Raw genomic sequence first — 27,895 nt, forward strand, 5'->3', positions numbered from 1 at the left:
AGGTCCGCGCACAGCCCGAGCGCCGCGCAGCACCGAGGGCTCAGCTGGGGAGCCAAGTTCCGCGCGATGGGAGGCTCCCACTCTCAGAGCCCGCGGGGCCAGGAACCCACCGGGGAGAGGCTCCCGAGACCCAGAGAGACCGCGTGAGTCCCAGAGCCCTTTCCTAGGGCCACCCTTTGGGGGTTTGCATGCCAGCCCGGGATTGAAGCGCACGGGGCTTGTCCCCCGAAGGGCTGAGAAGGTGGGGTTCTCGCTCGCCGCAGAGGGGACGCGAGCGCTTAGGGTTTGGCTTGCTGGGACATCTCGTCCAAGCCTTACCCGGAGGGACCTTGGTGGCGTCCGACCGGGGACGCCCCCAAGGACCCACTGCGGCAAAATCATGCCCAGGCCAAACAGCTGTGCTGCTCCCATACACGCTGTGCAGACGAAAAAGGGGACCCCGCGTTTTTCTAACTCTTGCAGGCAGGAAAAGACACGTGCCCTGAAGGGCTCTGGAAACTTTCGCAAGACAGAGCTGATTGCAGCGAGGTGAGATACTACAGAGGGATTGGAGTCTCAGAGATAAAACTCGGTTCATATTGGCCTGTGGGGTCCTGGAATTTTGATACAGTGCTCGCTGCTTCCAAGAACTCCCTCTCTTGTTTGCTCCGAGAGCTTCATGATGATCTCAGAAAAAGGGCTGCATTGTAGCAGCAGCAATTAGGCTTTTGTTCTGGGACGGCAACAATTGGGGACACCAAGTACTGTAATGCAAGCCATGAAGGGAAATTTTTAGAGAAGTTGATTTAGAGCAAGTCCCATGGTTTGAAAGACGGCCATACATCTCCGCACAAAGAAGATGAGTAGGTAACCTTTTGAGAATTCAGTCTTTAAATGTTTAATTAATTATTTAATTATTTTTTAGAACGCGTGTCTGTATTGGAGGTGAGGTAATGCCAAGAAATTTACACTTCTTAATTCAGCAAGTGTCAAATCTATTTAGTTTGAGAAAGATACGCTCACCTATCATGTAGGCAGACTGGGCCCTGGGAGGACTTTTTGATCAACCTTTCAATGCAAAATAACTTCCCTGGTATCCAAATATTAGATGTGTTGTTTATGCCTCCTGATATTTGCATATGATCTTAAATCTAAACTTCGTTTAGGCAGCTTATTAATGATAAGGGTAGCTGAGATTTATTGAGCATTTTAGAAGTGCAAAAAAAAAAAAAAAAGAATGCTTCTAAATCCTCTGATACTTCATCCCTAAGAATAGTGCCTTAATTTCTGTTATTGTTATCATTTTACTGGTGAGTGAACAAGCATAGAGAGATCAAGTAACTTGTCCAAGGTCACAAAGCTAGAAAGTAGTGAACCCCTGGTTGACACCAGAGCTCATGCTGCAGCTGCCTCCCACCCCAGAGTTGTGACTGATCAATTTTTTCACAGCTGGCAGAGCACACCCCCTTTTTTCTTTAGTTTTCCTGAATAAGGGAAATATCTGAATAAGTGATGCTTAATACTTAAAAGATGAAATTGCCAATGTTGGTTTAACAAACATAAAAGGTGAAGTTAAAAGTCTGGAAGCAGATAGCTGTGGCTTCAATTCCAGGCTCTGTTTCTTAACAGTGGAAGTCTTTTATCCATTTCTTTTTTGGGAGGTGGGGGAGGTGGTACTGAGTATTGAACTCAGGAGCACTAGACCACTGAGCCACATCCCCAGCCCTATTTTATTTAGAGATAGAGTCTCACTGAGTTGTCTAGTACCTTGCCAATGCTGAGGCTGGCTTTGAACTCACAATCCTCCTGTCTCAGCCTCCCGAGCCACTGGGATTACAGTGGGCCACTGTGATTACAGTGGGCCACTGTGCCTGGTTTTTATCCATTTCTAATTTCTCCCTGTCTCACTTTCTCCATTTGTAAAACAGGCACAATGATAATACCTACTTCATAGACTATTCTGAGCTTGACATAAGATTATATATATATGTATATGAATATATATGAATCATGCATTATAGTTTTATGTTTGAGCAATAAAGTATATTGCTTTAGGCAAGGATGAAAGTTGACTGTTTACCTTTTGTGAATATGTGGCCAGGTTTACTGTGTAACTTGAAAGCAAATAGTGGGACCATTCACTGACAGCATGTTGAAGTCAGCATGCAGTGTGGGGTTCAGTGTAGGGTTGTTAAGTTATCAGTTGTTAAATTATTCAGTGGCTTGGCAATAGAGGACCTCTCTCTTTCATGAGAGAGAGATATTTTGCAAAGCTTCCCTAAATTTAAACATAAATGCCCATCTTTGATCTCTGGTTAGGAATACAGCTCTTGCCCACTTGAGTGATTGCATTAAGAAGCACAGAGGGGCTGGGTTGTGGCTCAGTGGTAGAGCGCTTGCTTGCCCAGCATATATGAGGCACTGAGTTCAATCCTCAGCACCACATAAAAATAAATAAATAAAACAGAGGTACTGTGTCCATCTGCAATTAAAAAAAATTACAAGAACAAAAAGAAGTTCATAGGATGGGGGTATAGCTTGGTGATAGAGCAATTGCCTAGCATGCTCAAGCCCCTGGGTTCCATCCCCAGCATTGGGACACACACACACATACACACACACACACACAAAAAAAAAAAAAGAAAGAAAGAAAAAAGAAAAGGAAAGAAGGAAAGGAGATACATAAGCACGTGTGGTCAGTGTGTTGGGATTATCAGTCTCATCAGTGTCAGGCTCTGCTCAATGACTTAGTCTTACAAAGCACTTGGCATTCCCAGATGAGAAACCCTTTAGAAAGATGAAGTTCCACACCTGTAAAAGCAAAATGTATGCACTTTATCTAAGTTCTGCTTTGTTCATATGCATAAACTACAAGTCTCTCCAGGGTTCAAGAAAGTAGGGGATTCATTGTTGACCTCACCCGCTGCAGATTTCCTGCCAACATGTGGCTGTCATGGATAAGGCTGACCTCAAGGAAGTTCCCCTACTCTGACTGTGGTGTTTTCTAAATCCATTGTTCCTTTAATAAATAAATAAATACATAAAAATGCATTAATGAAGGCATTTGTCTTTCTGAGGGAGAAATTATGTTTCAGAATGTGCACAGTTTGTATTTCAGAATAATTTAATCAGGTACCTAATGGAACCAGAAAAATCTCTTCTAAGATCTTTGTTGTGAAATATAAGCAAACATAGATGTACATGAAAAGTAATGTCTGATTTTTAAGATAAAATTCATTATCATTAAGGTAGAGAAAAGGGAAATTGCATGGAAATGGAAGGAGACCCTCATTGTTATACAAAATTACATATAAGAGGTTATGAGGGGAATGGGAAAAAAAACAAGGAGAGAAATGAATTACAGTAGATGGGGTAGAGAGAGAAGATGGGAGGGGAGGGGAGAGGGGGATAGTAGGGGATAGGAAAGGTAGCAGAATACAACAGTTACTAATATGGCATTATGTAAAAATGTGGATGTGTAACCGATGTGATTCTGCAATCTGTATTTGGGGTAAAAATGGGAGTTCATAACCCGCTTGAATCTAATGTATGAAATATGATATGTCAAGAGCTTTGTAATGTTTTGAACAACCAATAAAAAAAATGATGATGATAGTAAAAAAAAAAATAAAAAAAAATTCATTATCATTGAAAAGTGTAGCCAATTTTCTCCAAACCTAAGGACACAAACAGACTGACTTTGGTAAAAGCTAGAGGGGGATCTCACCTCACTTATTTAGGGAGGGCACAGTAAGGTCATAAGGAGCTATGGAGTTAGGAATACCTAGGTTGCAATTCCTGCTAGATGACTTACACACTGGAAATGCAGTTAAACTCTTCAGTTGGATAAATTTCTGCATCTTTAAAATGGCAAATAGTAATCTATTTTTGCAATTGGTGTATATTAGCACAGGGCCTGACATTTAATGAGGCCTTGTTTAATTAGTTTTACATTTACATGTCTGTGTACCTAAGAACCAGATACTGGGCTCTTTGGGAGGAAGATCCAAGAGTAAGGTGAAGTTTCTTCTCAAGGAAAGGTTGATTTGTGTGCTAATTCAACAAGGCCTCTTAGAAACACAAGCCAGTAGCTTTTTTGAGTTAATTTTTCTTCATTAATTTTTATTTTTTCTCCCAGAAAGTTGTACTGTCAAGAGGGTAGAAAAATGTGTTTGGGGATATGGTAGTTTGGTGCACTGTAAATGACCTTTCAGTAAAATGGCTCAGGTAGTTCAAGAGGGAATATAATATATAACTATTTCATCTAGTTCTTATTTAGCTTGTCTGCCTGGAATGCAAGATATGTACCTGTTGTCAATTCTTAATAGGTACATTTCTAGGCCAATTTTTGTTTGCATTTGGCATTTAACAGATAATGGAATAGGTCAGTAGCAAAGATGGAAGATCCTAAAGCCTTGAGTGATTTTGCCATGTGTCCTTCTGATTATGTGAATGAGTTGCAGATATTATGATGTTTTAGTGAACTGCAAAGTCCCCAGCAGCTAAGTCAAAGTACCTCTTCATGGGCAGGTCAGTGTGGGATGGATATGTCCCTGACATAGAGAGAGAGATGCTGGCTTTGAAGTTTTAGATGCAAGAAAACATGGCTCAAAATATGTAAACTCAGGAGGCAATATTTCTGAAACCCATTGCTTTCAAACTCATAATGCTGTCAACCATCTCTCGCTACACAATTTTTATTAGCATTAAAAAACTCCTTAGAGTGTGCACAGTGGCTCATGCCTGTAATCCCAGCAACTCTGGAGGCTGAGGCAAGAGGATTGCAAGTTCGAGACTGGCCTGGGCAACCTAGTGAGATTCAGCAACTTAGTGAGATCTGTCTCAAAAAAAAAAAAAGGACTGGAGTGTACCTCAGTGGTGCAGCACTTGCCTAGCATGTGCAAGGCCCTGGGTTCAATCTTCAGTCCCCCAAAAATAAATAAATAAAAAGTCAGTTCCCATTTACTAGAGAAGTTTTAAAATGTCCATGTACAAAGTTTTAGTGTACAATTAAAGAGAGTAATTTAGAGAATGTTAGTGAGAAAGACCTAGAAAAACCAGCTGCATGAAGAAAAGTTTTTAAAAATTATAGTATTTAACTCGGAGAAGTGGCCAAAGAGACGTAGAAATATATAATTTTGAGGGGATGTTGTCTGCCTCCATCTCTGGTAAAGCCAGCCCAAAAGGAAATGGCTGGAATTGCATGACAAGGAAATTATTTGTATGTATATGCTGAGTTTAGATAACACAACTTTAGACTGCATAGGAAATAGTAAAAAAAAAAAAAAAAAAAAAAAAAGGTAATAAGGTGAGAAGAATCCCTCAGCAAATCATTCAAAGTTAGTCCAAGGGTTAGTACTCAGATGGAGGTTTAGTTCCATAAGTTCTTCCCTTTTGTAGTGCCCCATGCCTGCCTCACTCTACAGGCTCTCCTAGCTGGTGTATGTTTCAGGATCAAAAACCAAGAAGCAAAATAATAGATAAATAAATAGGCACAGCTGCTGGATTCTGTGTTCAGGAAGTGGATTATCTGAGGTCTGAGTTGGTCAGTTGCCAGAGTGAACTATAGAGTGGATGAATTGTTAACCCAAGGTCAGGATGTGAACCGGTGCCATCCCACAGGGCCATGAACATGGAAGTCCACCTTCCAAGGAAGCTCACTCTGGCTTTTGGGGGAGCTTTCCCTCCACAAGTTTGGTAAAGAATGCATAGAAGAACATTTCACCATTTTAACCATTTTTAAGCATACGGTACAGTAACATGAAGAACATTGGACAACTCTCACCACTGTTCATTTTCAGAACTTTTTCATCACCCCAGCTAGAAATTCTGTACCCATTAAACAACAACTCTTCATTTTCTCTTCCCTGGCTACTGGGAAGCTTTTGCCTTCTTTCTGTCTCTGTTTCTTATTCAAGGTCCCTCACAGAAAATCCTAGAACCCTACAGTATTTATTCTTTTGTGTTAGGCTTACTTAGTGTAATATTTTCAAGGTTCATGGATGTTGTAGCATGCATTAGAAGTCCATTCCTTTTTACAGCTTAATACTATTCCATTGTGTATGTCGGTGTGCACATGTGTCACATTCTGTTTATCCCTTCATTGGTAGATGGGCATGTGAGCTGCCTCCACCTTTTGGCTATTGTGAATAATTCTGCTCTGAGCATTAGTGTACAAGTGTATGTGAGACTCTGTTTTTAATTTGGATATATTTTGGATATATTCATAGGAGTTAAATTGCTGAGTCTCATGGTAACTCCATATTTAACTTTTTGAAGAAACCAAACTGTTTCCCATTGTGGCTGCACCATCTTGCATTCCAAGTCTCCCCGCCTTTGCAATTTTCCTCTGCTTTTTAATGGATGTGAAGTGGTATCTCGTATAGTTTAGGTTTTCATTTCCCTAGTGATTTGTGATGTATGGGCAGGAGCTCCTGTGAGACAGGTAGGAGATTGAGAATCATGGTGAGGGCCAGAGACTTGAAGAGATGAGATGAGCAGGTAGCAGGGTGCCCACCAATTTCCAGGAAGAAACTGACCCTGGAAGGAGTGTTGAAGGACAAGTGAGCCACCAGGTGAGGGAAAGGCAGTCGAGTGGAAGGGAAGCATGTGCAAAGGTCTAGTGGTGTCTAGTGGTGTCATGCATGGGGAATGGTGTGGGTTTGGTGGGTAGGGTGGAGGTGGACGGGACTGAAGGGAATGGAAAGCAGTAAGTCTGCAGAGGCAGATAGGGGCTGGGTGACACCAGGTTGGAATTTCAACTCAATTTCAGGAGCCATAGATGCAGGTCTTCAGCTGAGGAGTTGGCCAAATCACCGTTGTAGCCCTAGTCTATACTGGGGAGAAGTATTCTCACAGAGGGACTCAACTCAATGTAGGAGTACCTGAAACCACAGCTTCCTGTGATCTTCACCAGCATCTTACTGCCCACCATCAGGGGATAGATTTTCCTTTGTCCACACCTTACTGTGTCTGAATTTTTGTTAATTAGTAATTGAATAGCATTATAAATATTTTCTTTTTATTCTTCTGAATTTCCAATTTTTCTATGGCATATATATTTTTATCATCTGAAAGTACATTTTTAGAAAGAATATCTGAAAATTTAGAAAACTGATAATACTGGTAAGAAAATAAGTCAAATAATCTCACCACTCAGAGATGGTTAGCACATTGGTGTGTTTTTGAACAGTTTTTTTTTTTTTTTTTCAGAAATAGGCCTATGTAATGTGTTTTGCATTCTGATTTTTCATTCAGGTTTATAAACATTTTTCCATATACTTTTACTGAATTCAGAAATAGCATTTAATGTTTACTTAATGGTTCATTATTGACATGTGCCATAATTTATTTTTTTCCCTAAATGGTTCACAGATAGGTAGGTTACAATTTTTGCTCATAAATAACATAGTAGTTAATTGATAGCCTTATAATTCTTTGTGTATCACAGACTAATAACTTAGGATATGTTCCTAAAAGTTCATTTTTTAAAAAATTTATTTTTTAAGTGTAGATGGACACAACACAATGCCTTTATTTTTATGTGGTGCTGAGAATTGAACCCGGGTCTCTCCCGCTTTAGGCGAGCGCTCTACCACTGAGCCACAATCCAGCCCCTAAAAGTTCATTTATAAGGTAAAAGAATATGAACGTTTCAAAGGTTGCTATAGATTACCACATATTGTCAAATTTTCTCTCCAAAAGTAGTAACAAATTATATTCCCCTGAGCAGTATATAACAGTGACATTCTCATAGATCCTTTCTACTGGCCTGGGCCCTATCATCTTAAATCAGTTTGGTAGGGGGGAAGGTGGTACATACCTATAATCCCAGCAGCTCAAGAGGCTGAAGCAGGAGGATCCCAAGTTCAAAGGCAGCCTCAGCAATTTATTTTTTTATTTATTAAAAAAAATACTTTTTAGTCGTAGTTGGACGCAATACCTTTTTTCAATTTATTTATTATTATGTGGTGCTGAGGATCAAACCCAGGGCCTTGCACATGCTAGGCAAGCCCTCTGCTGCTGAGCCACAACCCCAGTCCCAGCCTCAGCATTTTAGCAAGGCATAAGAAATTTAGCGAGACCCTGTCTCAAAATGAAATTTTAAAAAGGGCTGGGGATATGACTCAATGGTTAAGAACCCCTGGGTTCAATCCCTGGTATCAAAAAATTTTAAAAAATCAATTTGATAAGAAAAAAAACGTACAATCTTGTTTTAGCATTTTTATTGATTAGTGAGAGTGAATTTATTAGCCATTTTTAATTCCTTAATTCTTGTTTCTTTGTCAATTTTTGTACTAAGATTAATTTTTCAATATTCTTGAGAGTTCTTTGTATGATGAAGCCAGCTAACATTTATTGAGCACCTATTATATTCTAGGAAAATTCTCAGTATCTTACATGCATCAAGTCATATGATTCTCCAAATAACTCTATTAAAAAGTAGGCATAGTTTTAAATTTTATGTATGAGGAAATAGGTACAGAGAGACTAAATAACTTGCCCAAGGTCTCATAGTAAATAAGTGACAAAACTGGGATATAATATTAAATTTAGATTCTTTTTTTTTGGTGCCAGGATAGAGACAGGGTCTCACTGAGTTGCTAAAGTGCTTCACTCAGTTGATGAGGCTGGCTTTGAACTTGCAATCCTCCTGCCTGAGCTTCCCAAGCTGCTGGGATTACAAGTAGGGATATAATATTGAATCCTAAAACCTATATGTTCACTTAATAGGCTTTTGTTATACAATTTTTATACAATTCTCTCCTCCTCCTCCTCCTTCTTTTTTCTTAAACACTTTGACATTTGTTTATTCTCATGTCTTTATATTTTAAAGGGAAAGTAATTTTTAAACTAAATTTTTTCTTGCCTTATAAAAAAATTAAACATATATTGATATATCATCTGTATGACACGGTTTCTCCTGTTATCGACATCTTATATTAGTGTAGTACATTTGTTACAAATAATAGATCAATATTGGTACATTATTATTAATTAAATTTCATATTTTATTCAGATTTCCTTAGTCTTCACTTGATATCCCTTTTCTGTTCCAGGATGCACATCCAGAATACATGACAAATTGAGGAGTCATGTTTATTTCTAACATATATAAACCTATCACGTTTTCCTTTGAGGTTGCTTCCTTAGCCTTTCTGCTCTTCCCTATCCCAGAATTGAGGTTCCTTTTTTTCTTCTAGATGTTTTATAACCACCTTTTCTTTATAATAAACCATTTATTCTATCTGAAATTTCTAGATTCACTAGTATAAAATAAGGCTCTGACACTTTAAAAAAAAATTAGCTAACTAGTTAGTTAATACTAGCTACTAGTATTAAGTAATCTATTCTCTTTCCACAGCTTTTTACTACTGTTTTAAAAATTCAGAAAAAAAATAAAAATAAAAAAATAAAAATTCAGTATTGTGGGCTGGGGTTATAGCTCAGTTGGTAGAGTGCTGCCTGTCATGCACAAGGCTCTGAATTCAATCCCCAGCACCACAGAAAGAAAGATATGTTGTCCATCTACAACTATATTTTTTTTGAAAAAAAATTCAGTATTGTAATCTCTTTTCTTCTGTTTAACTCTAGATGGTTTTTCTCCTTCCTATTCATTGAGCAAATGTTAATTTTTTTTTCTTTTCATTCTCATGAATTCCATAAATATTAACTGGCTGCCTGAGAAGCCATTATGAAAGCTCTTTGTTATTATGTGGGAATGTATCTGAAGAGAGGAAAGCTTTTCTAAATATATAAAATCTTAATAATTGTTTATGATATTGGAGACAGGACACATTCCAGAATCAGACAGGAGGAGGTGACCCTGAGAATGGAAGGGGATGTGGTGCTTGGGGAAAAGGGACATTCATAATCGAGCTTCTCAGAGCATTTATACTAGCCTAATCAATTTTCAGTCCACCTGAAGTTTGCATTTTAAGCAATTTAGTTCCCTCTTCTGAAACAGTGGCTCCTTCAAATGCCCTCTGGTCATCTGCATGTTTTGTCAGGCTAAGGTTTTTCACAGTCTAGACTCTATTTCTTGTAGTATGAGACAAAGTACTAGCAGATTAACAGAGTGAGTGCCAAATGGCCAACCACCATACTCTACTCTTCCTTTATCTTTCAACTCTTTTACCAGTGGAAACGTGGTAATTGTGGACAGTTATTAATACAAGAATTCTTCACTTTGACATTTCTTCATTCTCAGAAGTCTTAACAATAGTTGGACTTAACAAATAATTTTTGTTTTTTCTTGTAGGTAGTACATTTCTCCCCCATCAGTCTTAGGGTATATGTACAACAAATGTTATTAGTAACAATTCCAGACCAAAGAAGTTATATTTTGCTTGCTTAAACTTGTGAGTTGTTTCCATTTTCTGTTGCTGTAATAGAATACTGGAGGCTAGGTAATTTATTAAGGAAAAGGGTATTTTCAGCTCATTGTTGTCAAGAATGGGAAGTTCAAGATCAGGCAGCTGCATCCAGTGATCTGTTTTGGTGGGGATTCTCTGCAGAGACTGAGGGGTTACAGGTCAGCTGGATATCACATGGCGAGAGGGGCACACACAAGAGACAAAGCCAAACTGTCTTTGATAACAGGCCCACGGTGGAGATAACTCATTAACCTGTTCCCCACAAACCCACAAGTGGCTCTGCCTTCATGACCTGATCACCTCTCGAGGGTCCTGCCTCGTAATACTTCACAGCAGAAGTTAAGTTTTCACATGATTTTCAGTGGAGACGTACAATCCGTAGCAGGAATGTTACATAGACACTTCGGAGTTGCGTGTGTTTTCTGAAAGATGGATAGTTCTGTGTCTGAGAAGACACATATATCTGTGTCATGATGCCCGGCCTTGTAGAATCTTAACTACATGCTACGTCAGGATAAGCACTCCCAGAAACCTTGCAAAGATGCTTTGCTTGAGAATAGCTCTGAAAACTTCAATGGATGGACTACAGATCCCTTGATAGCAGGATGAAATTGCATGTGAAAAGACACATATACACACACATAAAAGTTAGGAGGGTCAGAGACCCTACGTTTATCCATCATCTCGTGTAATATTTTCTGGGGCCCCATGAAGTTGATGTTATTCTTTCCATTTTACAGATGAATAAACTGAGGCCTGGAAAGGTTGACAAATGAAGGTCACAGACTTACTAAGTGGGGGAGCTAGTATTGAGGTTTGAAGAACTTAGCTGAAGCAAGAGGAGACAAAATGACTAGGTATTTCCAGAGTGGGTCTGCCACCCAGGCAACTCATTAACCAGCAGAGACTTCTGTTTATCTACTAGAAAATGAATTTTTATGGCACTTTCCCTACTGATAACATAGTTTCAGGAAAGTAAATGTTTGAGGAAATGTTGTCCAACCCATTTTATAGATAAATACCGTATATTGTGCTGCATTTACACAGAGCAGACAGGATGCTTCTCGTGTTTTTTTTTTTTTTTTTGCTGGATTATTTTTGTCTGTGGGTCTTGCTTTCCTAACAACTGAAAAATGTTATGTTTCTATGGCTACATCAAAATTGTTCTTAAAGAGGGGTTTGAGAACACAAAACTCAGGAGGCTTGGTGCAAGATATGAAAGTGGGAAGATGATTGGCATTTCCTTTGCCTTTTCAAGCCTGTGTGTCCACTGGCCTCAGAAGACCCTGGAGTCCTTCATTAATCAAGTTACGTGTAAGAGTGCTTGCCTTGTATGCCTGAGGCCCTGGGTTCAATCCTCAGCACTGAAAATAAATTATATTCAGTCTGTGGTACTTCTGATGTGTATGAAGCCATGTGTGTTAGCTGTCACTGTAACAAAATACTTGAGATAATCAAGTTACAAAGGGAAAAATGTTTATTTTGGCTCAGTTTTGGAGGTTCTAGTCCATGATCAGTTGGCCTGCTGCTTTGGGCCTGTGTAGCACATTGAGGCAGCACATTGCGGTGGGAGAGTGTGGAGAAGCAAAACCATTCACCTCATCCACCAGGAAGCAAAGAGAGAGGAAGAGGTCAGGGTTCCACACTTTCCTTCAAGGGCACACCCCTATCACCTGAGGACCTCCTACTACACCCCACCATATAAAGTTTCTGTCACCATCTGATAGCGCAACCTTGTGGACCAAGTCTTTAGCACATGGGCCTTTGAGTGACATTCAAGGTCCAAACTTAGCATCATAACCAGTGTCCCATAATGATGACAAGTGGGAACACAAGTCAAATCCTAAATAGCCACCTTTACAGTGGCTACCCAGAGTGGTGATTGGCAGATTACCTTGAGGACAAGATATAGCTAAGAAATAGGCTTCAAATTTGGGAATATCTGGTAATGAAAGAAGGGAGACTGACCGTGTAGAGGTGGGTGGGCTTCTTTGCTCTTTCCTGCTGTGGCTTGCTGGGTAGAAGCCTCTGTTCTCCAGTCCTACCACCAGGGGGCACCATCCCCCCAATCCTGGGCATAGGTCGGCCTTGGGTGACAACACTTTCCAGCCAGCTCCCTTGCAGGCTGGGATAAGGTGAAAAAACCATTTGGATACTAACTTACAGTACATTTGGGGGGCGGGGCAGGGCGGGGGAGAAGGAACACTGGAGGGTGAAGTTGGAACTTTTAATACTTCCGTTTCCTTCTACTGGCTAGGATCCTGTGTCTCAGGGATGCGAGGTTTCTCCTTACTCCTCCAAATCTCATGGTTCAGAGAATATTTTCTGTGGCTCCTGAGAAGCTGGAAATCCTCCTCCTCCTTTGCATTGTTCAATGCTTGTTCATTGGAATGTGGCGATTGGATTGCAGTATAAACACCTTGGGTTGGAGGCAGAGCCATTGTGACTTTGTACTTATAGAAATACAAATTTTAAAATTCTCTTAAATTTTTTTTGTTGATTGTGAGACTGAACTTCCTGATTCTCTCTGGTGACTGCTCTAACTCCTGCCCAGCAAATCTGTACAACATGAAGTTTTTATTCCCAAAGATTGCTGCTTCCCCAGCCCAGCAGGATGTCTGTTCTTCACCTGGAAGAATGAACTTTACATTTCAGTGTGGGCTGCCACTTTTTTAAAAAAATATTTATTTTTTAGTTGTAGTTGGACATAATACTTTTATTTTATGTATTTTTATGTGGATGGAACCCAGGGCCTCATACATACGCGCTAGGGGCACTCTTTACCACTGAGCCACAACCCCAGACCCCCCTCCCCCGCTCCCCCAGTTATTTGGGAGGCTGAGACAGGAGGATCACCTGAGCCCAGGAGTCCAAGGCTAGCCTGGGCAACAAAAACAAAACCAACAGATGACAAAAGAATGAATTGTTACAGTTTCTAAGGAATATTGTTCAGAGACCAAACAAACAATTCCTGGGTTTGGACAGGAATATTTACTTGACTGATTCTTCCCTCATCTGTTAGACTTTTTAATGTCTCCTTGTGTCTTTCATTTTGCCAGTTTGGGGTCTTTTTCTTTGAAGTAACATTTGTTTTTATACCCTTGATAACTGCCTGTCCATCAGATTCCATGCCTTTGTGTGAATGGTCGGGGGGCTGGGGAAGAAGACTTGTGCTGGGATAGAAGGGCTTGAGGAATGTGTGTGTGTGTGTGTGTAATTCTTAGTGTGTGAAGGGGTTGATGTACATGTGTGTGATTTTGTGGGGGCTATTTGTATGTATTAGTGAGAAGGAGAGACGGAGGAGGTGAGTGTGTGTATAATATGTGTGTGTGGTGTGTGTACACTGTGTATGTATGACTGCATGTGTGACGGTTGGGAGAAGTGTGTATGTGTGATTGAGACTGGGAGGGAATGTGGTATGTGTGACTGTGTGTGTGTGTGTGTGTGTGTGTGTATACATATAACTGGGTGGTGTGTGTATTCACACCTTAGACTGTGTGGGGTTGTTTGTGTGTGTGATGTATGTGTGTAACTGTGCCTGTGTCCTGTGCTGCCAGCCCTGACCTTCCCACAAATCCTTCCTCACAAAGCAGTGACTGCATCACAACAGGGATGTCAGAGGACTGTGGCTTTTTCCCCTGCTGAGCTAGAGCTCTCTTGGGGATGCCTTGTTGCTGGATTGCATACCCTAGCCGACAGTGTCAAGTCTGAGGTTTCTTTACCAATCATCAAGGGTTTTTTAAGGCTATATTGTTCATCAACGTGACAATATCTCCCCAGGAGCAATAGCTTTCCTGCCTTGTGAAGGATCTTGAGGGAGCCAGAATTCTGATTCATGTTTCTCGTGTGCAGTTGCAACCCACTGCTGGATTCCCCTCCTCCCCTCTCCTTCTCCCCCATTCTTTCCCCCCCCTCACACATTTGCAACCCTCTATGGAAGCTGAATCATGCTGCTTCCTTTTTTGGTCATAGTTGAGCCTCCTTCTTCTTTCATCACTGGGAGCCTGGAGATATGTGAAACCAATCAGTTCCTTGCCTTGCACTGTCTGTGATGTGCCTGTTCTGAATGTCAGCTTCAGAGAGGAAAAGCAGTTCCCTCCGAGTGCCCTGTGCATCCTGAGCTCCACGTGATAATGTTTTCAACTGATTGACTTTAAAGTGTGGATGCTGAAGATAGAATAATTCTGAATACCTTATTTGGGGGAAAAAATTAGCGTCTTCAAGGGAACAAAGAAAGACTCCAGCACAAGGAGTCACTCGAATATTTCTGAGAATCAGGGAAATTCTTATTATTTTTCTGTTCTTTCTTTCTTCTTTCTTCTTCTTCTTCTTCTTCTTCTTCTTCTTCTTCTTCTTCTTCTTCTTCTTCTTCTTCTTCCTCCTTCTTCTTCTTCTTCTTCTTCTTCTTCTTCTTCTTCTTCTTCTTCTTCTTCTTCTTCTTCTTCTTCTTCTTCTTCTTCTTCTTCTTCTTCTTCTTCTTCTTCTTCTTCTTCTTCTTCTTCTTCTTCTTCTTCTTCTCTCTCTCTCTCTCTCTCTCTCTCTCTCTCTCTTTTTTTGTATTGGCAGGAATCAAACCCAATGTGCCAGGCAAGTGCTGTATCACAGAGCTATGCCTCACCCCACTCCCCTGGCTGAGAAATTCTTTAAATCTGGTCTTTGATGTAATTGGCAGGGAAGGGTGAATTCTGGGAACCTCTGAGGCAGCTTTTGACCAAACAGCTGCAGCAGGAGCTGTGGAATGAGGCTGAGGAATGTGGCTGAGGAATGTTGCCTCACCACCTCTGTGTATCTCCTTCCTGGCACCTGTCAACCTGGAAAGTGTCTCTACCTGAGGTCAATACTTGAGGTTTAACACAGCATCTTAAATAAAGCGATTATGGAGCCAAGTGGCCAGTGACCAGTGAAAGTGCCCATCTTGTTGGTTAATCCAGCAGAGTCACATTTCATCCACTGATACAGCCAACATGGACTCAGCCCCACCCCTGGGTGTGGTGCTGGGTGTGCTGCCGTTGTCTCAGTACAGGCCACTTCTCTCAAGGCAGTTTTTGGCCTGTCCCCCCACTGTGGATACTGACTTTTCTTTGGAATCTTGCCAGAGGGCCTCAGATTTGATCAAGGAAACAGAAGGGTAGTGGTGAAAAAATTTTAAAAGGTTGTCAGGAGACATAAATTGGATGGACTTAGGTTTTGTGTCCTTTGCTGGGTCAAGCATTGTAGCTTGGGAGGGGTGCAGGAGGACTGGTGGTGGAAGATGCTGTTTAGTCAAACCTGAGTCACTTTCCCACCCCGGCATCAGAAGCAGGAGCCAGGATGGCCAAACCGCATGCCGTTGGAGTTCCAAGGAAAACATGGATTGTGGATGGCAAATGGAGGAAAGGATTGGGGAGATGAGAATCAGAAATACCTCTTATAGCCATAATTTGGCTGTTAAGGTTTTAGAGCTGGTGATGCTGTGGACTTATGAGTTTTAATGAGGCAATTCAGAATGTTGTGGATGAAAGTAGTAAATGCTATTCAGGCCATACATACCACACTAAGGAGGAAGTATTGAAATTGCTGTTGATCAAAAAGCTTTTTGTAGGGCTGAGGCTGTAGCTCAGCGGTAGAATGCTTGCCTGGCACTTTGGAGGCACTGGGTTCAAACCTCAGCAACACATAAAAATTAATAAATAAAATAACAATATTGTATCCATCTACAACTAAAAAAAAATTAAAAAAAAAAAAAAGCTTTTTGTCTCCGGTTAGATGTTGGAAATCCATTTCCTGTATAGAGACTAAGTATCTACAGTGTGGCTAAAGAAGGCTGATAGGAGGCTTTGAAATGTGCATGGCTGGAGGAGGACTCATTGCAACACCATGGCCTGAACTCCCAAGCCTCCCATTTCACAGCAGTGGGCACAAGAATGTGCATTTCTTTTCTTTTCTTTTTCTAACATTTATTTATTTATTCTAATTTGTTATATATGACAGCAGAATGCATTTCACTTCATAGTACATATATAGAGCACAATTTTTCATGTCTCTGGTTGTACACAGAGAAGAGTCACACCATCCTTGTCGTGTCTTCATACATGTACTTAGGGTAACGATGTCCATCTCATTCCACGGTCTTTCCTACCCCCATCCCCTGTCCCTTTTCCTCCCTCCCTTTGCCCTATCTAAAATTCCTCCATTCCTCCCAAGCACTCCCAACTTTTATGTTCTAGCCCAATTTTGTGTCTTTGAGGATTCTTGTTTGTACTCTGAGTTATCCCTGGAAAACCTCTTTTTCTATGGCACTTTGATGTGATGGGTGAATGCCTCCTTGGAACAAGGGTTTCATTCCCACCTTGGTTACCAGACAGTCACTTAGATGATACCCACCGTAGCCTCCTGCCACTGGCTCCCACAGGGCACCTGAGGAAGAGCACACCACACCCTGGGGTGGTGAGGGTCATTGCTGTCCACTCCTCTCCCTTTTCCATCCTCTGCAAGTCATCATGGTTTGCTTCTTTTTTGCAATGCAGGGGATTGAGCCAGGGCCTTGTGCGTGCTAGGCAAGCCCTCTACCACTGCGCTACATACATCCCCAGTCCTCAAAGCTTCCTCCAATATTAACTTCTAGCAGGTCTGAGTTCGCTGTATGAGGCCCCCTTTGGCTATAACTTCTCTGTAACTGAAGGTTTTTCAGTTAGTATCACTTTCAAATTTGAAAATTAATCTCCAATCAGCCTAAAACATTGTTCCTGGAATGGAATTGGACTGCATATGGGGAAGAGGAGGAGAGATTGATGCAAATATGTGCAAAGACATACTTTTGTATTTAATTTCAGAGCTCAGGATCTTCTGAAACCCTTCATTATTCCAGATCAATAGTCCCTGCTCTGGAAGTTCAAAATGTAGCCAATACAACTTAACCTGATTTTGCAGCTGGAGTTGTTGTTTTATTTTTTGGCCTTATAGTATGCAAGGCCCTGGGTTTAATCTCTCTCTCTCTCTCTCTCTCTCTCTCTCTCTCTCTCTCTCTCACACACACACACACACACACACACACACACACAAAGCTGTAATAAAGCTTTTCCTCATGAGATTGTGGGGTACGGGCTAGAGTATAGTGTCTGATACACAGTAAGCAGTTGTGATTGTTCACTTCTCTTTTGGGATTTGAATGTTTGAATGATCTTACTGGTTTTCACAAATCCCTGAGGTAATAACAATACTAACCTTTGTTTTTCTTCCGCCTGTTGTTTGCCTTTTAATTCAAGACACATGCTTAAAAGCTTTACTTTTTTTATTTAGCCAAGTCTGCAATCTTGGTTTTGTGTGTGGTTTTATTAATTACTTCTGAGTTGGACCGTCATCCTTCCTACAGAGCTTTGACAGATTCTGTTGCTTCTAGATTGTTTTCTTCCCATGGTTTGATTTGTATTATTTAGCCATCTAATCCATCTGGGATTTATCATGGTGTATGTTCTGAGGTAAGGGTTCAAATTGATCTTGTTTCCCATTGCCAACCAGTTATTCTCCAACTACTTTCAAAATAATATTACTTTCCTGTCGATTGTACATTAAATGCTTATATCTTGAAGGGTCCTTTTTTGAGATTCCCATTCTGTTTTTTTAAAAATATATTTTTAGTAGTAAAGGACACAATACTTTTAATTAATTTATTTATTTTTATGTGGTGCTGAGGATTGAACCCAATGCTTCACACATGTGAGACAAGCGCTCTACCACTGAGCCACCCCCAGACCCCCCATTCTGTTTTTACTGAACAAGGATCTACCTATTTTTCTATTCCTTTCTTAATTCTTAGTGGTTGCATGTGTGGGTTTGATTTTTTTTTTTTTTTGTACCAGGGATTGAACTCAGTGGCACTTGACCACTGAGCCACATCCCCAGCCCTATTTTGTATTTTATTTATAGATAGGGTCTCACCGAGTTGCTTAGTGCCTCACTCTTGCTGAGGCTGGCTTTGAACTCACAATCCTCCTGTCTCAGCCTCCTGAGCTGCTGGGATTACAAGCATGCACCACTGTGCCCAGCAGTTGTGTGTGTTTTAAAGAGTTTAAATTATGTTTGCCATTTTATTTTTTCCAGATAAACTTTTGAAAAATATTGACAATTTCTGAGAAAAACCTCCTGGGACTTTTGACTGAAATCAAATTAACCCTACAAGTTAATAGGGTAATATTGCCATATTTACAATATTTTTTTCTGTCAACTTGGAACATTATTATGTCTTTCTGTTAATTCTGCTAGACTTTTAGTTTATATTTATTAGTGAGGAAAATCAGTGACACATTAATATTTTGACTTGATTTTTTTTTCAGAATTGAAATATGGTACTTGAACATTTACTCTAAAGAGATAAAATCTGAACTTTACAGGAGGCTGCATATCATTGTAGAATTTACTTCTTACTTTCTCATTTTTAAAAATCTCTTAGAAATGCAGGAAGATTATTGTTCACAAACACATGAATTACTGTAATCAAATCCCTCCAGATCCCCAGAGTAAGGACTAAAGTGGCACAGCTGTTAGAATTATTTTCAAAAGCTTTTCGTGGTTTTATTATTTCTTCTGGGTGAACCCTTCTTCCCACACCCAAGAGGGTCTATCTCTGCTGCCCTTTTCATCCACCCTCCTAATCTGCTGCCTTTTAACTTCTTAGTGATGTCTCAAAACTCCAAAAAATGGGGACATTTGGTCTCCTGAAGGCACACAAATGCATTTACAAGGACAGTGAGTAGTTTTTGTTTTTAAATCTTGAGACAGTCTCACTGAGCTGCATAGAGCCTTGATAAATTGCTCAGGCTGGCCTTGAATTTGCAATCCTCCTGCCTCAGCCTCCTGAGCTGCTGCGATTACTGGCCAGCGTACCCAATTTGAATAGAATATTTGATATCAGGATGAGCTCAGAAAATTTGAAGCATGTAACCAATGTTCTCCTAATTTTTAAGGATTCATTGTTTGGGGGATTCATTTAATTTTGGGGATGGGACGGAGGAGAAGTAATAAAATGGCTCAGAAAAAAAGGATATTAGGACTGGGTTTGTAGCTCAGTGGTACAGTGCTTGCCTACCATGTGTGAGGCACTGGGTTCCTCAGCACCACATATAAATAAACAAACAAATAAATAAAAATAAAGGTCTATCAACAACTAAAAAATATTTTTTAAAAAAAGAATATTAAGGGGCTGGGGATGTGGCTCAAGCGGTAGCGCTCTCGCCTGGCATGCGTGCGGCCCAGGTTCAATCCTCAGCACCACATACAAACAAAGATGTTGTCTGCCGAAAACTAAGAAAAAATAAATATTAAAATTCTCTCTCTCTCTTTAAATAATAATAATAAAAGAATATTAAGCTGGGTATGGTGGCACATGCCTATAATCCCAGTGATTTAGGAGGCTGAGGCTGGAAGATTGCAAGTTTGAGCCAGCCTTAGCAATTTAGCAAGAACCAGTCTCAAAATAAAAAGGGCTGGGGATATGGCTCAGTGGTAGAGTGCCCCTGGCTTTAGTCCTCAGGAACTGACCCCCCCACCCATAGAGAAATATTTTTCTATTACAATTTCCCAAGTTACTTTAGCCTTTTAAACTCAAGCCTTATATTCCACTCTGTACTCCCAAGCAGGTCAGTGAAGTAAAGCAGACATTTCACATTTGGAGTAATGTTCCTTATTAGACATGTACCTTATTAAATTCATAATAACTTAAAGGTTTCACATGGTTTTCTTGTCTGAGATCTAGGTATAAAGCCCTGGGATTTAGCGGGCCCACATTCTTAATACCTAATGTGTTCGAGAGGAATATAAGTTCAACAGAAGGAAACAAAAGGTACTGAATCAGTAAGAATAATCTTCAGATATTCCTGTTTAACAGGCTCTGTAAATAAAATGGTGGTGTTTTGCAGGAAAGGCCAAATACTACTGGAATAGAAGATATTTCTAAATTTAAGTTTATTGCTTTAAGTAGATCTTTGTTTTGGGTTTGCTTGTTTTCAATTTTGGATTGGTGGTGGTTGGTGGGAAGAATTAGGGATAATGTTGGGCTTATTTTCCTCACTTGGAATAAACCGACTGACCTAACTCTGTTTATGTCTTTTGCATTCAATTACTGCTTCTTTCATACCCTTCCATCCCAGAGAACTAAAGTGAACTTTTTAAAGAAGTCACTAAACATATCTCAAGGTATGTGATGGAGATGAGAAAGAACCTCATAGATCTGGCTCTTCAACAATAATAGTTTAGTGTTTACATCATAAAATATATGAACTGCCCCTGTTCCCCAGTTTTTCTGAAAGCTAATACGGTATCTCTACTATGTGGCCATGATTGATTTAAGGGGAATTCAAACTTTACTTTTGGAATACAGGATAAAACTGATCAGGGGGTGGATATGATTGGAGTTCACCAATGCAAAGCCCGAACAAGGGTCTTCAAGCAGGCGCCAGGTGGTAAGATCAGCCCAGACTTTACTGAATGCAATCTGCATTCTTGTTGATCTTTCTAGAGCTCTGAAAGAGTATGAACTGTGGACACAAGTGTGATTTTTTTTTCTTTTGAAAAATTAGAAAGGAGCTTCTCTTTATGATTGATGTACACACACACACACACACACACACATATATATATACATACATACATACATATATGTATGTATACACACAAATATTTTGCAATGCTGGGGACCAAACATAGGGTCTTCCTCATGTTAGGAAGTAATCTACCACTGAGCTATACCCCCAGCCCTCTTACTTATATAATCTTAAGTATAAATACATAGTACAACTCCCCAATTTCGGTGTTTGGGTAGTACAGGGTAGATTATAATTCCATAGGTAATTATAGCCTATGAGTAGAGGATAACTAGAACATCTGACCTTGCAAGGTTAAGACTGTAACCATAACATATCTGAATTTTGGGAGATGTTGTTGGCGATGCTGTCTGTACAGACATCAGCATGCTCTTGTCTAGTCAGACTGTGGTAGGGCAGAAAAGCAGGTAGAGTGGCCTCAGGCCTCCTGTCAACAATAGCAATTCTTCACAACAGAGCAAGATATTGCTAGTTGTGACGTGGCAGCCCACACCAGGGAAAAGAAAACTAAGAACAGCTGATGGAATCTTAAGCTACAGAGTGGCTGAGAGGGCCTCTGCTTTCTTTTGATTTACTGGGCAAAGAATATGAAAGCTAAGATACTAGGGTTATGTCAGAATTAACTCTGCTATTATATATAGGGATAATGCACTAAAAAAGGAGAGAGAGAGAGAGAGAGAGAGAGAGAGAGAGAGAGAGAGAGAGAGAGACTAGGGTTGTAGATTCCATTCTGGCACTGATCTACTGTGTGACTTCAGGCAGGTTAACTTGCCTTTTCTGCTTCCCTTCCCTTATCACCAAAGGAGAATGATAAAATCTGCCCTGTATACCTGAGAGAATGATTAAAAGAATCAGATGAAACTGTTAAAAGGTACTATTTCTTACATCTTTGAGACCTTCTATATTTGAAGTATTCAAGGGGAAAAAGTGCTAAAGGTTGAGGGTGTTAAGCTTGTTGAGTGAGGAGAGAATGCTCAGTGGTCAGGTTGTTGGAATACCCATTGAGGAAATAATTCTCCACTGTGTCTTAGAAAACTCACCCAGCAGAGAGTGGAAGATGCTCTGTTGCATTGAGGTTGCATTGAAGCCCCTAAACATTTTTGTTAGATGCTATTTCAATTTCGTATGTACTTTTCCTAAGTGCTTCAGAGCATCCCAGCAATTGTGCTTTACATCATCAATCTGGCATTTAATCTTGGTTGAATTAGTTGTTTATTTTGCTCATCGAATTCTTAAGTAGTTAGATAATTCAGATAGTTGCATGGGTTTTTCTACGCTCCTGACCTTTCTGTTTTTTTAATGGCTGCTTTATCTCTGTGATTCTCTGCTGCCATCTTGATGCTTTCCTCTTTACTTGTCTCCTCTACGCCCTCAACAGCACTCATACACAAATGTCTTCTCTTTTCACTGGAGGTCAGAAACATTTTTTTAAAAATAGTGCTAAGTGAAGCTAGCCAATCCCTAAAAAACAAATGCCAAATGTCTTCTTTGATATAAGGAGAGTAACTAAGAACAGAGTAGGGACGAAGAGCATGAGAAGAAGATTAACATTAAACAGGGATGAGAGGTGGGAGGGAAAGGGAGAGAGAAGGGAAATTGCATGGTAATGGAAGGAGACCCTCAGGGTTATACAGTGGAGGGGGTAGAGAGAGAGGAGGGGAGAGGAGGGGAGAGGTGGGGAGGGGGGAGGGTGGAGGATGGGAAAGGCAGTGGAGCACAACAGACACTAGTATGGCAATATGTAAATCAATGGATGTGTAACTGATGTGATTCTGCAATCTGTGTATGGGGGGAAGGTGGGAGTTCATAACCCACTTGAATCAAAGTGTGGAATATGATATGTCAAGAAATTTGTAATGTTTTGAACAACCAACAATAAAAAATTAAAAAAAAAATAGAGATGGTTTTGTTCCTTCTATTAATAGTGTTCATCTTACGCTTGGATTGCTCACAGCTCTGCTATTATTGAACAAGTGGAGTGAAAGAGAACACTAGTTCTAATTCTGCTTCTCATTGTGAAAGAAGCTGTCTCTCTTAGCTAGGCAGTTTGGAGCAGAGAAAATACTAGGCCACAGGTCTCCTAGTCTTGACTCCTTTGATCCCAGCCCCCAAGTTGTTGCCAGAATTATCTGTGATCTAAGCAGAAATGTTACTTTATTGTCTCAAAGGACTCTCCTTTGCTTGTCTAGGCTCCATGGGCCGAGGAGGTACACACATAGATTTGGCTTGCCCTGCAGCTCCACAAAGTTTAAAACATTTTAAATTAGGAAAGAGCATTTATAATATTGGAAGATTTCTTATAAAATGCAGTATTTCAGTTTTGCATGGAAGATTGTTAGATGGTGGTACCGGGTTACAAGGACTGGGTAGGATTGTTCCTATTTTGATTGATTGTTGGTACTGGGGATTGAACACAGGGACACTGAGCTACATCCTTACTCCTTTTTGAGATAGGGTCTTGTTAACTTGCTGATGCTGGTCTTAAACTTGGTATCCTCCTGCCTCAGCCTCCCCAGTTGCTGGGATTACAGGCCCAGCGAGGTAGAGCTATTCTTGAGCTACCACTAACACCTGGGCCTTTTCATTCTCTTCCAGAAGCTAAGTAGGCACTGGTGTTTGCTCCCCCTACTCCAGAAGCAAGTTCTAACTCCTTAACAGGTCTAAGGGATCATTCAGAGGTAAGCCCTGCCCTGCCTTTGCCCCTTGCTTTCCTGCCCTTTCCCCACAGGCATTCTTCCAGTAGCTAAATAATGGCTTGCCTTGTCAAAGACAATTTTGTCATGGCACTTGTTCAATAGGGAAGACTTCATTTGAAAAAGGACTACTGCCTCAGCATTTTTCAGTAGCAGAGAAAGAGAGAGATGGGGCTTAACCCCAAATATAAAGACAAGTGAGGGTTTATGTCTAGGGATCTGTGGGTGAGGAAGAAGGAAAACTACTTCCTACTAAGAGGAAGCTTCATGAGTAAAGGAGGATTCTGGCTAAACCAACCTGACAGGATTCTTGCTGAAGGCAGGCCAGGGTAAGAGAATGAGGGTGGGGATTCTCATGAAAGTGACCCAGCAGGATTCTTGACAAAACTAGACCCTACACAGACAAAAACTGAAGCTCAAAGTTAAGGCATGGAGTGTTTAGTGGAGTCTCGATAGAGTTAGGTCAAGGAGAGTCCTTGTCAGCAGTTTGGGTTTGCTTACTCATAGGGTTTATTTAATTTCTACCCAAAAGACCAATTTTGCAAACCCTCTGGAGCACTGATTAGCTACAAGGTGTGTACCTGGCCTGCCCACCATTTGTAAAATTTTCAAGTAAATTACATTTTATTCTTTTGTTTATTTATTTTTGGTACTTGGAATTGATTAGATTAGATTTTCATGGTGTATTCATCAAGAGCTTCTGGGAAGGGTGAGAAGAGAAGAGGAGGAGAGATGGGGCCTTTTCTGTGCTTAAGGTCATTTCCAAAACAAATCCGGTTCATTTGGTTACTTGCTTATGTATCTGCTGACATCCTGCTAAGCAAAGCTGAGTTGCATCAGTAAAATTAGATTTATCTTGGTTAGGATAGCTGTTGTCAAACATTGCCCATTCTTTTCCAGAATTACAGGAAAACTGATACATCAGCCTCATTATCATACTTCTGGAAAATAAAATCCATTCAGTAACTATGGAGTAAGTTACTTTCTTGATGTTCACACTAAGTCCAAGAACTTGCAGAGGGCTGATTTTTCAGAAACCTGGGCATTTGATTTTGTAGTTTCAAAAGTTGCTGCATAGGTTGGGTTTTATCTTACTGGGGCTATCATTGGACCTGGGTTCTGTTCTTCATTGGGCAAAATTTAATTTCCCTAGGAGGAGCCAGGTTTTAAGAAGTGATGTCATCTTAGCTGAATACATAAGGACAAATTGTCAACTAGAATATTAATTTATTGAACACCTATTGAGTGAATAGCCTTGGCTTAATCTCTGAGAAACAAAAAATGCATCATAAATATGTCCATGATCTTTAGAATCTTGTCCAGAAGTGGAATAGACATGTAAATAAGAATGTTGCATGTATCGTGCTAAATGTAGCATGACCTTACAGTCTGAGGCAGTCATGGATTATGCCTGGAGTTTTGGCATCACTAATTAAGAAGGCTCCCTTTCACTTTCAAAGCTATCTAAAAGCTGGGTGTGGTGGTGCATTGCAGTAATCCCAGCTACTCAGGAGACTGAGGCAGGAAGATCCAAATTCAAGGCCAGATTAGGCAATTTAGGGAAATCCTGTCTCAAAATAATGGCTGAGGAGATGTAGTTCCAATGGTAGAGCACTTGACTAGCATGCATGAGGTTCAACCCCCAGTTCTACAAAACAAAAACAAGTTTCTGTGGGTAAGGGCCACAGTAATGGTTTATATGAATGTTCAGAGGATAGAAGGCAGGAAGAAACCAGCCTGCTTTCTTAGAGTATACCCTTGAGCTAGGTAATGAAAGAAATTTGAACAGCCAAGGCCTGGGAGCTTGGGGGTGGGGATGGGAGTGTTTTGCTCGAATTCGGGACCCCCAAAAGACCACCAGGGACCAAGATCGATGTAAACAGCAAAGAGGTGTTTATTGCGAGCTAGTGCGGCCCTCCGCGCACACACACCAACTGGTGACGCTGAGAGGCCCCGAGCCCAGGGTTTGCAGCAGTTTTATACATTCTTTGGAGAAGGCAGGGACCCCCACATACATCATAGCATCTCTTAGCAAATCATCACACACCGCAGGAAAATCAAATAACAACTCTAAAACATGATTAGCACATTCACTGGCGGGAACAAGTTGGGTAAGGGTGATTGGTCAGTACAAAAGGGGTATTCATTTGAACTGATTGATTTAAGCCAAGAGGGGTGTTCATGCTGAACTACATGGTTTCCCAACACGTTATCAACCACCATAAACTACTGGGAGGGTCATCTGGCATCCCAGGTATTTCCCTGTCTCATGCTGATTGGTGGCTGCTAGGGGGTTGCTATGGATCCCCACCTAGCCTGACTGAATCAGGGACACCTGGCGCAGCAGATCTCTCCTGTTATTTGTAGATAAACAATTTACAGGGTGGGAATGTGCCTAGGAGTGCTCTGTGGGTCTTTCCAAGGACAAAGGTCAATTCTCTTCCTTGGACAGGCTTTGCTCTGAGGTAGAGGCTGGTTTTTCAGGAGAAGAGGTGCAGCCTAGAAATGTGCAAATCTCCGAGGCAGGGGGAAATTGTTCCGGAAGTGGCAATTAGTTCAAGATAGGAATTGTTTCCAAAATTGACCCTGTAACAACAATCCCTCAAGGACATTTAGTAAACTGTTCTCCAGATCCTGCTGGCAACTCAGATTTGTGTTTTTTAAGAAGCTCTCCCAGGTGATTCTTGGACATGTTGAAGGTTCAGAACCAGTGGTCTGCTGACTGTGGCTAGGAAAATGGACAGGAACTGGGGGAACAGGAACAGCAGGATTAGAGGAGGATCACAGATCAGCCAGACCAGGGCTGAGCAGTGAGAAAAGCCTTCACAGGGAAGAAGCCATTGGAAACAGGCAATCTATGAAAAATGGGAGGCAAGAACTGTGTAAATCACAACAGGGCACAGAGGGGAACAGATTCTAGAACTACTCAGGAAGAAGAATGAACATAAACCTAAAGTTTGCCACATACTGATTTACATAGGTTAATATTTTCAGGCAATAAACAAACCCAGAAACCTAAGCGACATATAATCTGAAGGTTTACTTTTTGAGCATAAAACCAGAGATACAAGCAGTTGGATATATTTCATGTGGACTTAAAAAAATGTACTTCTTTGTAGTCCCTAGAACATTCATGGTAGTTGTGTTTATCTCTGAAGAAAAGACACTGTAATGAACGCTAAAGCATCCGGATTCCTCAGCCCACCTTTTTTCAAGATACTCCCTTCCCCGCCCCCACACTTCCACTGTTAGGACTACCTGCCAAGACTTATCTTGTAGTTTTGCTTGTTTTGTTACTGAATGTGTGACAGTCATGATTCGTCAGCAGTATATGTGCCAAACCCTTTCAGGGGAGATGGCCAGTCTTTTTGCAAGTTTCATTGTGACCTTGTCCCCAAATTTTGGAGCTGCTTTCTCTGTGGGAAACTGTAGGCACTTCACAGATTCACTGCAATTCTGGGAAATGACACTAGTATAAGAAACAACCTTATCCAGGCAAGGACATCATTTGAAGCAGCTGATTCATTTGGAAGTGTGTGCATTGATGATTTTGAAGAGCAATCCCGAAATGAAATCCCTCCATGGAAAGTGAAGAAAATCTGCTATTTCCCTTTGCCTTCAAACATAAAGATGTTCTATTTCGAAGGCTGCTGTCACCATGCCTGTTGGCTTAACTACTGACAAACGATGTCAGAAATCAAAAATTTGAAAGTTATGAAAAGCGAGCCTCAAAAAGGAGAATGGGAAAGCCATGGGGCTGTAACGTCACAGGGTAATTTTGCATCCTTTAGCCAAGACCTGGCCACTCCAGAGCGTTCACTTGTGCGGTTTGAGGAGGGGTAGGCATCTTAAATTCTTGTCCTTGCCCAGTGTTGTGTCGTTGCTGAGGGATTTCCAAATCTTGGAAGTGACTGGGATGAAGATGATCAGGTTGAAATCTTCCACGCTGTCAGTATCAGGGAGGGAAAAACACCAGTCTACAGCCGTCTCGAAGTGTGTTTTTTTTTTTTTTTTTTAAATATGGGGCTTAACTTCTGTGCGGTCCAATGTCATTCACGCCATGAAGTTCCAGAAGCAAAATGAAAACATAAGGGAAGGAGGAAAAGTGCAGCGTACACGAACTCAGAAAACGGATCTTCTGTGCTCCTGACGCAGACTAGTCGCCCGGGCTGCCGGGGTGCTAGCCGCTTGGCCTGAGGCGTGGCCGGGAAGCCCCCTGACCGAAGTCCAGGCGCAACCAGCGTGGCGCCCTGGCGGGGGAATCCGGTGC

At 40.9% G+C, this 27,895-nt stretch overlaps 1 protein-coding gene across 7 annotated transcripts in view; it reads left to right on the top strand.

Moving 5' to 3' along the window:
* Tacc1 (transforming acidic coiled-coil containing protein 1) overlaps positions 1-27,895 on the top strand; it is a 108,290-nt gene that overhangs the window by 27,296 nt on the left and 53,099 nt on the right. For 2 of the 7 annotated variants that reach the window (XM_048792735.1, XM_048792733.1), the window contains exon 1: positions 7-143. The exons of 3 other annotated variants lie outside the window; for them this stretch is intronic. In XM_048792735.1, coding sequence (XP_048648692.1) covers positions 67-143 — 77 coding nt within the window. In that variant the 5' untranslated portion in view covers positions 7-66. Of the gene's footprint in view, positions 1-6; positions 144-23,527; positions 23,611-27,895 lie in introns of those variants that run through there. 2 more of the 7 variants (XM_048792732.1, XM_048792738.1) reach the window with 1 other exon arrangement.

Source organism: Marmota marmota, unplaced genomic scaffold, assembly GCF_001458135.2.
Source record: "Marmota marmota marmota unplaced genomic scaffold, marMar, whole genome shotgun sequence".
Lineage (NCBI taxonomy): Eukaryota > Metazoa > Chordata > Mammalia > Rodentia > Sciuridae > Marmota > Marmota marmota.